Source organism: Trichechus manatus, unplaced genomic scaffold, assembly GCF_000243295.1.
Source record: "Trichechus manatus latirostris isolate Lorelei unplaced genomic scaffold, TriManLat1.0 scaffold00031, whole genome shotgun sequence".
Taxonomy (NCBI): Eukaryota; Metazoa; Chordata; class Mammalia; order Sirenia; family Trichechidae; genus Trichechus; species Trichechus manatus.
In genome coordinates, this window is record NW_004443967.1 from 17,464,578 (window position 1) to 17,476,561 (window position 11,984).

General features: G+C 51.0%; 1 protein-coding gene across 3 annotated transcripts in view; it reads left to right on the forward strand.

The window, feature by feature from the left end:
* The window catches only part of PTPRE (protein tyrosine phosphatase receptor type E), a 112,516-nt gene that overhangs the window by 46,921 nt on the left and 53,611 nt on the right, over nt 1–11,984 (forward strand). For all 3 annotated transcript variants that reach the window (XM_023730058.1, XM_023730057.1, XM_023730056.1), the window contains exon 2: nt 8,572–8,687. In XM_023730058.1, the coding sequence (XP_023585826.1) occupies nt 8,579–8,687 (109 nt within the window). In that variant the 5' untranslated portion in view covers nt 8,572–8,578. The remainder of the gene's footprint in view (nt 1–8,571; nt 8,688–11,984) is intronic.

An 11,984-nucleotide genomic window follows, 5' to 3' on the forward strand; every position in this document is an offset into this window, starting at 1 on the left:
TATGTGTATATGGGAGGTATATAGGGTGTGTGTATATGGGTATGTGTATATATGGGAGGTATATAGGGTGTGTGTGTAGGGGGTGTGTGTGCACAAGCGGGGGATCTGCGGTGGAGGACAAACATCTGTGGCTCCGGCTGCCTCCCCCTAGCCCCCAGACCCCTTCCTTTCTCCTGCCCCCAGTACCTCCTCAGGTACAACCACCCAGGGGTGCGGTAGATAGATCATAATTCAGTTTCTGGAACCCTGAGAGTCCCTCCATGTATCCCACCCCTTACCCAGGGGACCACGCCTGGGTCATCCTAGGCAGGTGGGCGTGCATGCCACCATGCCATCTGTGTGTGCTGACGCCACCCAGCCCAGGGAAGAGCCCCAGTGGGGGAGGAGAGTCTCCCTTCTTGCCGACCTCGTGACCTCACTGCCCTTGTCTGTCACAGGCAGAGGTGGCATCTGCCTCTCGGGTGGCTGTCAGCCGAGGGTCAGCCGAGGGCAGCTAGCGATGGGAGCAGCCTTCCTTTCTTCCTGTCCCCACAGCGGTCCAGCTGGCCTGGCCTCTGCTCCTCACCCTGCTAACCACAGTGAGAGGGGACAGGGCACCGTCCACTTCCTGCCCCTAGAGTGGTCCAGCTGGCCCAGCCCATGCTCCTCACCCCACCAACCACAGTGAGGGGGGACAGGCTGACACTTGTCCAGAGCCCTGGTCCCTCATCCCAAACACGAAAGGAGATGGTGGGAAGCCCTGGCCCCTGCAGGGACAATGAGAGGCAGACCAGGAACCCGAGGCGCCCGAGTCCTGGTTTCTCTACACCTGGAATTTTTTTTTCTTTCTCTCTCTCCCCACATGGACTTCTTTATCAGTCTCCTTTTAAAGATGTTTCCCTGGTTTTACACTTAGAAGTGTGCAATTACCTTTGTTCCAAAGCAATTAAGTTCTAGCCCTCACAGCTCCAGGAAAAAGCGTACCCTTTGCATCTTTTTCTTTTTAACAAGCTAAGGCGGAATTGCTATGGATACACCTAGAACATGCTGAGTTTACAAACTGTATTGCTTAAGGTTATTTTTTTCAATCTTTCATCCCTGTTATCTTTACACCCGGAGCATGGGAAAGGTCGGAGTCTTGTTTCTCCTTTATCATGAAAACCCGTCTTTTCTGTTTGGGTTTTTGTACTTCCCCGGTGCATGAAAAATTGTAGTTTCACGCTATGGATGGTATTGTCCCGGTTTTATAAAAAACAGGTATCGCTGGATTCTGTTCCAGACACAGGAAGTCAAGGCCTAGGCCAGGGTTTCCTGCCATAGTTGCTAATAGCATTGGGAAGGCGATGACGGAGGTCGACACTGACGGTGCAGTTCTTCGTTTTTCTGCAGTAATGTGAGTATAAATGTCGGTGAAGCTCATCATTTTTGTGGTAAATATGTATACGCGTGTATATGTATATGTACATACACATACATACATATACATATGTATGTATGTTCACATTCTTACTGAATGAAGAAACCTCTGGAGCAAAAATGTATTACACTTAGAATCGATCGTGGTGATGCCATAATGTATACTGTGTCCAAACAAGCTGAATATTCTATCAGTCAAAATAGAAGCTGGAGATGTCGAAATTTACACTTTACACATACACAGAGTAACCGAACCACAACTCTGTGGTGACGAAGCTGATGCTAAATTTTTACAAATACTTCAGCTGGATAGCACGCGCTTTCTCTTACGGCTTGTTACGGATTGAATTGTGTCCCCCCAAAAGCATGCGTTATAAATCCTAACCCCTATACCTGTGGTTATAATCCCGTTTGGGAATGGGTTTTCTTTGTTATGATAATTAGACAGTGTTAGCGTAGGATGTGTTTTAAATCAATCTCTCTTGAGGTATGAAAGAGCAGAGTAGACATGGAGAAGCCAGCAGAGGTGGGGGAAGATGATGTCACACCCCACAAGGATGGCCAAGGAGTCAAGAAACAAGGACCTTCCCCAAGAGCTGACAGAGAGAGAAAGCCTTCCCCTAGAGCCAGTGTACTGAATTCAGACTTCTAGCCTCCTCAACTGTGAGAGAATAAATTTCCATGTGTTAAAGCCACCCACTTGTGGAACTTCTGTTACAGCAGCACTAGATAAGCCAGGACTCATTGTCAGTCAGACTTCGGAAGTGTTTGAGCTTTCAAAGAATTACTTTGTAAATCAACCTGTGTCCTACAAAGGTGACCAGCTCTTTTGGAAACAAGGCTGGGAGTATTGGCTGCATTTTGTTCTAAATTAGTTGGAAATATTTAATAGAAGTACTCAACAAATAGATCACCAAAAAACACCACCACCAAAAAAAAAAAGAAGTTCCGTTTCTGAATTTTTATCCAATTACAATTATTGAAAACAAAGTTCATGAATAGGAAGGCACTGATTGAAGCTTGCCTCTTCAATAGTCAGTGAGGAATAAGGCGAACTCAATGATGGGATCTCACCAAATGCTAATTTGAAAAAATTTACAGGCAAGTTTATGAAAAAAGGGATATTAAGGCTATTGAGAAAACATACTGAGTGGAACATACTTGTCTTAGTCATCTAGTGCTGCTATAACAGAAATACCACAAGTGGATGGCTTTAACAAACAGAAATTTATTCTCTCACAGTTTAGGAGGCTAGAAGTCGGAATTCAGGGCACCAGCTCCAGGGGAAGGCTTTGTCTCTCTGTCGGCTCTGAGGGGGAAGGTCCTTGTCATCAACCTTCCCTTGGTCTAGAAGCTTCTCAGTGCAGGACCCTGGGTCCAAAGGACGTGCTCTGCTCCTGGCACTGCTTTCTTGATGGTAGGAGGTCCCCCTCCTCTCTGCTCACTTCTGTCTTTTATATCTCGAAAGAGATTGACTCAAGATACAACCTAATCTTCTAGATTGAGTCCTGCCTCATTAACAGAACTGCCTCTAATCCTGCCTCATTAATATCATAGAGGTAGGATTTACAACACATAGGATAATTGAGTCAGATCGCAAAATGGTGGACAATCACACAATACTGGGAATCATGGCCTAGCCAAGTTGATACACATTTTGGGGGACACAATTCAATCCACGACAATACCAGAAACAGGTAGGGCTATTAAATTACTGACAGCACGTATCTACGCACTGTGAGTAATTAACCTGTTCATGTTCTCATTTGATATTCAGATAATCCATATAAAGAGGTTTTTAAAAGTATTCCTGCAATGTACATGGATATGTTAATTTTGGTTTTTAAGACGTTCCTACTTTTTAAGATGAGTTTTTAAATAGAACTATTTTATGGGTTCGCAGTTTATTAAAACCAAATTGTCAGTCAGTAGATAAATATTTTAGAAAAGCATATAGCCTCATAGCTTTTAGCATCCTCTTTCAAAAGCATTCTGGTTTGGATGAGAAATTAAATGGCGCCCAGCCCTGGGGCTCTTCAAGTGCAATGGCTTGAAATTCCCAGCCTGATGCCCAAATCCTTGTCTCCTGCCCAGGCCCCTCTTTAGAACTCTTGCCTCCAGTATCCCCTTGACCCTTCAACATCTCCATGAGTACCAGCTGCCGTCGAGCCGATTCCAAGTCATAGCGACCCCGTGTGCGTCAGAATAGAACTGCCCCAGAGGGTTTTCTTGGCTGTAATCTTTACAGAAGCAGATCACCAGGCCTTTCTCATGTGACTGCTGGGTGGGTTCAAACACCAAGCTTTAGGTTAGTAGTCGAGTGCAAACCACTTGAGACATCCAGGAACCTTCTCTCGACCATTAAACCAGTTAACCTGTTGCCGTCGAGTCGATTCTGACTCATAGCAACCCTACAGGACAGAGTAAAACTTCCCCATAGGGTTTCCAAGGCTGTAATCTTTTCGGAAGCAGATTGCCACATCTTTCTCTGCAGAGCGGCTGGTGGGTTAGTAGCTGAGCACTTAAACACTGCGCCACCAGGGCTACTTCTCTCAACCATCAAGCATCTAGAATTTAACAAGACCAGGGCAGACGTTGACTGCCCCTCCACTCACACCCAAGCCTGGTTTTCCCCCAGTTCTCTCCGTCCCACCGCTCAGCACCTGGTTCTGGGGAGGCCTTGCCTGACCCCCCAGTTAGATCACTGCCCCCCACCTCCCTTCCTTGGCCCTGTGGCCTCACATCTCCAGAGCAGGGGAGCGTGGGCCTTCGGGCTGACTGCTGACCTCCACCAGGCCGTCAGGTCAAAGACCAGCTCTAGGGCAGGGACAGGACTGTTCTCATCTTTGCACCCCCAGGCCCCAGCAGGCTGCCTGACCAGGGAAGAGTATTAGAGAGGCATCAAATAAACCAAAAGGTGCAATCTGAATCAAACGGACAGCTGGCTGACTTTGGGAGGTAGTAAAAATAAAGGTGATGTTGTTGGAAAGACACTATTTTGACAGTTTCGGTTCTGACGACCAGCCCCCACGGTTTTGTTCTGTTTGTTTGCCCATAGTGCTCAGCATTTAATAAGCACACAAAAAACACGGATTCAATACAAATTGTTAAAATTCGACATAGACCTCACTTAATTAATTCTCTCAAGGATTGTGTGTGTGCTGATTCATGTCCGTGCTCACAGGTAGCTTGTGTGAGCCCTTTGAGGGGAATGGGCTATCATAAAGGGGTTCCAGATGTTGGGATGGGTCTGGAATTCTGCAAGTCCAGTGCCCTCTGCTAGTCACGCCAGGCAAACCGCTGCCGCTCCACTTTGCACTCTCGTTCTTGGTGTCTAATACAAGGAGGAGCCGTGGTGGCGCAGTGGTTAGGGGCTCAGCTGCTAACCAAAAGGTAGGCAGTTTGAATCCACCAGCTGCTCCTTCCCTATAACTGTTCTACTCTGTCCTATAGGGTCGCTATAAGTCAGAATTGACTCGCTGGCAACGGGTTTGGTTTGATTTTTGGTTTGGTGGCACAGTGGTTAAAGGCTCAACTGCTAACCAAAAGGCTGGCGGTTCAAACCCACCAGCCATTCCATGGGAGCAAACATCTGGGGATCTGCTCCCATAACGATTGTTGCTGTTCTGAGGTGCCGTTGAGTCAGTTCCGACTCACAGTGATCTCACGGACAACAGAACGAAACACTGCCTGGTCCTGACCCATCCTCACAACAGTAGCTATGTTTGAGCTACTGTGTCAATCCACTTCATTGAGGGTCTCTTCCTCTTTTTCATTGGCCCTCTACTTCACCAAGCATAATGTCCTTCTCCAGGGACTGTTCCCTCCTGATAACATGTCCAAAGTGAGTGAGGTGAAGTCTTTCTATCCTCACTTCTAAGGAGCATTCTGGCTGTAAAGATTGCAGCCTTGGAAACCCTTTGGGGCAGTCCCACTCTGTCCTATAGGGTTGCTGTGAGTCGGAATTGACTCGAGGGCACCTAACAACAACAGCAGTGGCTAACACACGAGATGACCTCTGTCCCTCCCACGGGTGCCTGCCCCCTCTTAGATCATTTAGCATTTGGAGAAGACAGTTGTCAAATGAATGCGTGGCGAGAAAAAGTGCTTCAACTAGGAATTCTGCGTCTCTGGAGTTATATGAAACGATTCGCACTTGCCAGTCCATTACTCTGGTTTACTCCAACATATGGAAAGTATGGTGGCGGGGTTCAATGACAGATTAAAAAGACAAACAGGCAGTAGGCGCAGAGCAGCGTGGGCGTGGGGGTCGGTGAGTGGGCTTTTGATTGCAGCAGTCCTGGGTTCCAATCCTGGCTCCTCCACTTCCTGTAACATGGCTTTTGACCCTTTCTTATCCCTGGGGGCCTCAGTTTCTCTGCCCGTTAGAGGTGACTGTGAGGATAACACTATGCAGAGGGTCTAGCACGTAATAGGTGCTCACCGCCGGGGGCTCGCTTGAGCGCTGTAAAATGCATAGTTTGGAAATAAGAAAGAGGAAAGAAGTGAAAGTGAGGGTTGTCGCTGTCCTAGTTCTGGGCTCGTAGTTACAGAGTGCTGGTAAACGCTGCAATTCAGTCATTGTGGTTCCTGGAAACGACCAGACGCCCGTGCTCGCAGATGGCCCTCTAGGTACAAACATCAGCATTCACCTTGAGAGGCCTGAGGAACCAGGGTTTCCTGACTCGGTTCTCAGTTGTGGTCCATCCACGTCCCCAGGGAGGAAAGTGATGGTGGGGACTCGCAGGTGAGCTGGGGTGGATTCCATGGACGATGGGAACCGAGAGGAGAAGGGTGGGCTCCTCAGCTCGACCACACGGCTGCCACTGTCACCCCCAAATCTCACTCAGCAGGGGCCACCGCCCACCCCTCCCCCTCTGCTGGGGGCCCTCCAGGGGGTTTCTAAACCCCCAGGCAGCCCAGCCCCCTTTACTGATAAGCTGGGTGTTTGGCAACATGGAGTGCCGGAGGGGGGTCTGAGGAGACGGCCGCAGACCTCCTGCAAGAAGGGCCTGCTTCTGCGCCGAGCCGCTCTGCAGTCCGGGGTCCGTGCATTCGTCCTGCATGTCCATCCATCCGCCGTCTGTTCTCCCCTTCTTTCGCATGGTGCCCACCGGCTCTGGCCAGACAGCTGGCCACAGCCTCTCCTGGGTGCTGGTCGCTGCTCCATGTGAGTTAGACACGGGTACTGTCCCAGGTGGGCCAGGTGGAAGCTGCTTGAGCAGTGGGGGCAGGGATGTCACCTGCCGCTGGGCGGAGGGCTGCCTTCCCGGCTCAGGTGGCTGCTGGGCTGAGCCGGGACACACGAGCGAGTGTGAGAGGGGCCAAAAAGGAGGCAGAAAAGCTCTGGTCTTACTGGGTGGCCAGAGCGCAGGGCTGGGAAGGGAAAGAGACACAGCAGGAAGGCTGAGGAAGGTCATACAGGTCCCAGTGAGACGGGGTCTCAGGGCAGTGGTGTGGGCCCAGGGCAGGGGGCTGGAATTGGTGGGTGCCGAGTTCAAGTCCAGCTCTGCCCTCACCAACAACGTAACTGTGCAGAGCTGAGCTGCTCTGAGCCTATTCCTCCTTGGAATGAATCTGCGTGGCTCCCCCCACCCTAACCTGCGCCCCCGGGCATTGGGAAGATTCAATGAGATGATACGGGAAAACAGCACGGCTGAGTTCTTGTCTCAGAGCCAATGTTGAGAACAACTTCAGCGAGGAGGATTCCAGCGGCACTTTAGAACAAAGACTCTGGCTCCAGCGTGTGGAGACGGCTGGAACTGGGTCACCCTGGGTGTGGGACAGTGGGGAGATGCCACCATAGCTCAGGTCCAAGGTAATAAAGGTAGCACTCACAGGTGGGAGGAGGGTGCATTTTCACCTGGGGTGGGGACGGCAGAGCTTGAACGCCTGACTTAGTACTCACTGGCCGTGTGGCCGTGGGCAAATTCACAAAACTGTCTGAGCCCGATTCATCAGCGGTCGGTGAGGGCGCTTTTGCCTCTCAGGGTTGTTAGGACACAAAATGGAAGCACCACACCCAGGCCTTGTTGTTGTTGATGTTGTTGTCAGATGCCCTGGAGTCAGCCCCCCACTCGTGGGAACCCCACTCACAACTGGACAAAATGCCGCCCAGTCCTGCACCATCCCCATGACTGGTTATAGACTGGACCATTGTGATCCATAGAGTTTTCATTGGCTGATCTTTGGAAACAGATCACCAGGTCTTTCTTCCGAGTCCATCTTAGTCTGGAAGCTCTGCTGAAACGTGTTCATCATCAGAGCAGTGAACAGACAGGTGGTTGGTGTGAATGAGGTGCCCCGGCTGGCAATCGAGCCCGGGTACCCCACTTGGAAGGTGACAAGCTCTACCACTGAACCGCGATGCCCTCCATGGCACCTTAGGCACAATAAGATGTTCAACGAATTGTTACCATATTGCTGGTAGGTGGCAGTCCAGAAGCAAGGGCAGGCAGGCTCCTTGGAGGGGCTGTGAAACGCTCTCTTCCGAGCCCTTGTTTGCCTCTCCCCTCCCCCCACCAAAAAAAAAAAAAACCTCCAAAAAACAAAGGGAAATTAATCTGGACAGCAGAGGTTTTTGTAACCTAGGGACAGTTTGTGTTACTAACCTAGGTTGTTTTAACTTGAACTTATTTTCAAATGCAGTTACAACTTGTACCAGCGTTTGATTCAAAGACTTCTCTCCCTGACTCAGATTGACAAAATACCACACAGAAAGAGCCCCATCCCCACGTCCTATTTGTCCCCCAGAGAGCCCCAGCACCCTCCCCAACATCCCACATCCCCTGGAGTCCCCCCCGCAATGTCCCTCACCCCAGTGTCCTCTCCAACCGCCCTCAGCCCCCAGTACCCTCCCCAATGTCCCTTAGCCCCCAGCATCCCCCTGACATCCCTCACCCCGGTGACTTCCCCAATGTCCCTTGGCCCCGGGTGTCCCCCCTGACATCCCATGTCCCCTGGAAACCCCTTTCCCATTGCATCTCACTCTGTTGTCCTCCCCAATGTCCCTTAGCCCCCAGTACCCTCCGCGATGTCCGTCGGCCCCTTGCATTCCAACATCCTACGTCCTCTATAGTCCCCCTCCCAAAGTCCCTTGCCCCTGACCTCCCTCCATGAAGGGTGCCTGTGGCTGGTCGTAGTGACCCTTCTGAGCCTGTCCCTGCTTCTCTGTAGGTCCGCCATGGAGCCCCTCTGTCCACTCCTGCTTGCAGGGTTTAGCTGGCCGCTTGCTGGAGCTCTCAAAGACAATCAGACCACCACACACAACAGCAACGGGACCACCATCCCAGGTAAGGCCCCCCCGCCTCCTTCCCACCCACCCGAGGCGGTCCCACACTGCCACCTGCCCAGCTCTTAGAGGGTTCGGGGGTGCCCAGTGCAGGGTGGGATAAAGGTCGGGAAGGTGAGAGATGAAAGGTGTGGCTGATCTTCTAAGGTGCACTTAACGTTGCGTGCCATAAAGACAGTCAGGCCAGAAATGCCACTTGCTCAGCATTTGGGTGGTGTGAAGCCCCCATGCTGAGCGATGGTGCCTGCCTCCACGGCAGGCAGGAGAGTAGAGGGTTAAAAATCCCACCTTCCTGTGCTGGACTTGATTCAAACCCACCTCATACAAACACCAATGAGTGGATGGGGACATGTAAACACTCGCCTGAGAGCTGACGATATTAACCAATAGATTATTGTTAACATTGCTAGGTGAGCTATTGTATAGTAATTAGCAATGTTTTTTAAAAGTACAAGTCGTTATGTTTTAGTATGCATATCAAAGTCTTTACAAATGAAATGATGTGATGAAGTCTAAGAGGACAGAAAGGGGATGGGGTAGATGAACCAAATTGTTCTTGTGTTGATTAGAAGGGTGGGTGGCAGATACATACCCTTTACCCATTGCAATCGAGTTGATTTCAACTCACAGTGGCCTTAAGGACAGAGTAGAACTGCCCCTTAGGGTTCCCAAGGCTGTAATCTGTAAGGAAGCCGACTGCCACATCTTTCTCTCAAGGAGTGGCTGGTGGGTTCAAACTGCTGACCTCGCGGTGAACGGCTGAGCGCTTTAACCACTGTGCCACTAGGGCTCTTGGCAGCTGCATACGGATTCATTATTCTCTTTCTTTTTTTACACTTTGAAATTTTTTTTTTAAGTTTAAACATTTTAAAGAAAACAGAATCCGTTGGTCCATGCTATGACATGGATGAACCTCAGGGACACGCTAGGAAGCCAGGTGTGAAAGACCGCATGTTGCATGAGTCTGCTTCTATGTCCAGAAAAGGTAGCTCTGCAGAGAATTCATGGCCGCCGGGGGCAGGGGGTGGGAACGGGAAGTGACTGCAGATGAGCACGAGGATCTTATTGGGATGATGGAAATGTTGTAACATTGGGTTATGGTGACGAACGCACACCTTGGCAAATTTACGAAAAATCATTGGATGGTAAGCTTAAAATGGGTGAATTTTATGGTATGTAAATTATACATCAATAAAGTAAACAGAGACCATGGAAAATGGGAAACTAGAAAGAAAAGGAAAAGGTGAACGAGAGGGCGTGACCTTGAGTCACTACCTGGCTGCAAACTCCAGCCCTACCGCTTATTGGCTGGGTCCCCTTGAGCGAGTTACTGGACCTCCGTGTGCCTCAGAATTCCCGCCTGTAACGTGGAGGTGATAATGGTACCTGCTTCTTGGCAATGCCACGAGGATTAAAGGAAGCAACAGCACATAAAACACTCCCTGGAACGGAGAGAGAGCTAATCAGCGCTGCCTGTCCTTGTTGCTGTGGGCGGGGAGTGTATCCTTACCACCCAGAGAACTGAGTCTTCAGCCCCTCTTGTACCCGCTTCTCAGACAGGTGCCTGTAACCAGAGAAGCCCAGTGGGTGGGTTTCCTGGGAAGACTCCATGCCTCCCCCATAGACTTGGAGGCCTCTCTGTGGCCACCAGCTCCTTCCGTGGCCCGGGGTAGGAGGAACCTGTGGCCAGCAGGAGCCAGTCCCTCACTCTGCACAGGGACCTTGTCACCAGCCCCTCCGCCCTCATCCCCTCTATCCCCCTCTCTCTTCGTCCCCCAACACTCCCGGACAGAACTCCAGACCTCTCTTGACAGGTCGGCCTTGGACAACTCAAGGCTTGGGGAAAACAAGTTATCAACCTCCCTCCACAAAGGACTTGGCCAGCCGTTAAACATTGGCACCATTCAGCCCGGGGACCGGGCTCAATCCCCACCCAGCCGAGGGCACCCCATTAATCTCCTAGCCCCAACAAATGTCCTACAATCACACCATAGCCCGCAAGAGGAGGGGCTTCGTTGCTGACCCAAGGCTCCCCAGTTAGGGGAGAGGTTCTAGGTTAACGCCCATCTTCTGCAGTGAGGGCCCCCGTCTCCCCTGGAGCCAACAAACCAGTTGCCATCGAGTTGGCCCCACCTCACGGTGACCCTCTGTGGATCAGAGTAGAGCTGTGCTCCGTAAGGGCTTCAGTGGCCAGCTTTTCAAAAGTAGATTGCCAGGCCTTTCTTCTGGGCACCTCTGGGTGGACTTGATCCTCCAGCCTTTCAGTTAGCAGCTGAGCGTGTTAACCTTTTTCATTTCACTGCCCAGAGATTCCCCTTCCACTGAAATCCCAGAGAAATCTAAAACCCCAGTGAAGAAAGGCCAGAAGCCGCCAGCAAGCTAAGCTGCATTCACCATGCTGCCTTCAGGTGCATGGTCATTGGTGGTGTGCCTGTAGCTGGGACATACGGACCTGCCCCAAGAGCGGGGTGCACCCCTGTTCCAGGCAGCAGAGGGGCTGACATCTGTTTGCCCCGTGCCCAGCCCCCGAAGGAATGTCTATCAGAAATTCCAGCCAGGAATCCACATGGCTGTGTAGGAGCCCCTGACGAACTGTCCCATACACCGGCTCACGTCCAGATGCCCTAGAGGCAGAGCATCACTGACCTGAACAAGAAGGAAGGTCCCGCCAGAGACCCCAGACTCCAAGCCAGGTGCCACCCTGGGCTCCATGGGGTGATATTCTCAACCACTCCTCGGCCTTTTTATTTTACAATAACAGTATTGATTTATAACATAGCCTAGAACGTCTGGTGTTACTTAAAGGAAGAGGGGACGGCCACGTGACCTCATCTCGTGAACCAAATGTGAAACTCACCCCCCGTGTACGCTTCTCACCCCCCGTATACACTTCTCACACCCCGTATACACTTCTCACCCCCCGTGTACACTTCTCACCCCCCGTGTACACTTCTCACCCCCCGTGTACACTTCTCACCCCCCGTGTACACTTCTCACACCCTGTGTACACTTCTCACCCCCCGTGTACACTTCTCACACCCCGTGTACACTTCTTACACCCCGTATACACTTCTCACCCCCTGTATACACTTCTCACACCCCGTGTACACTTCTCACCCCCCGTGTACACTTCTCACCCTGTGTACACTTCTCACTCCCCGTGTACAGTTCTCACCCCCCGTATACACTTCTTACACCCCGTATACACTTCTCACCCCCCGTGTACACTTCTCACACCCCGTGTACACTTCTCACCCTGTGTACACTTCTCACTCCCCGTGTACAGTTCTCACACCCC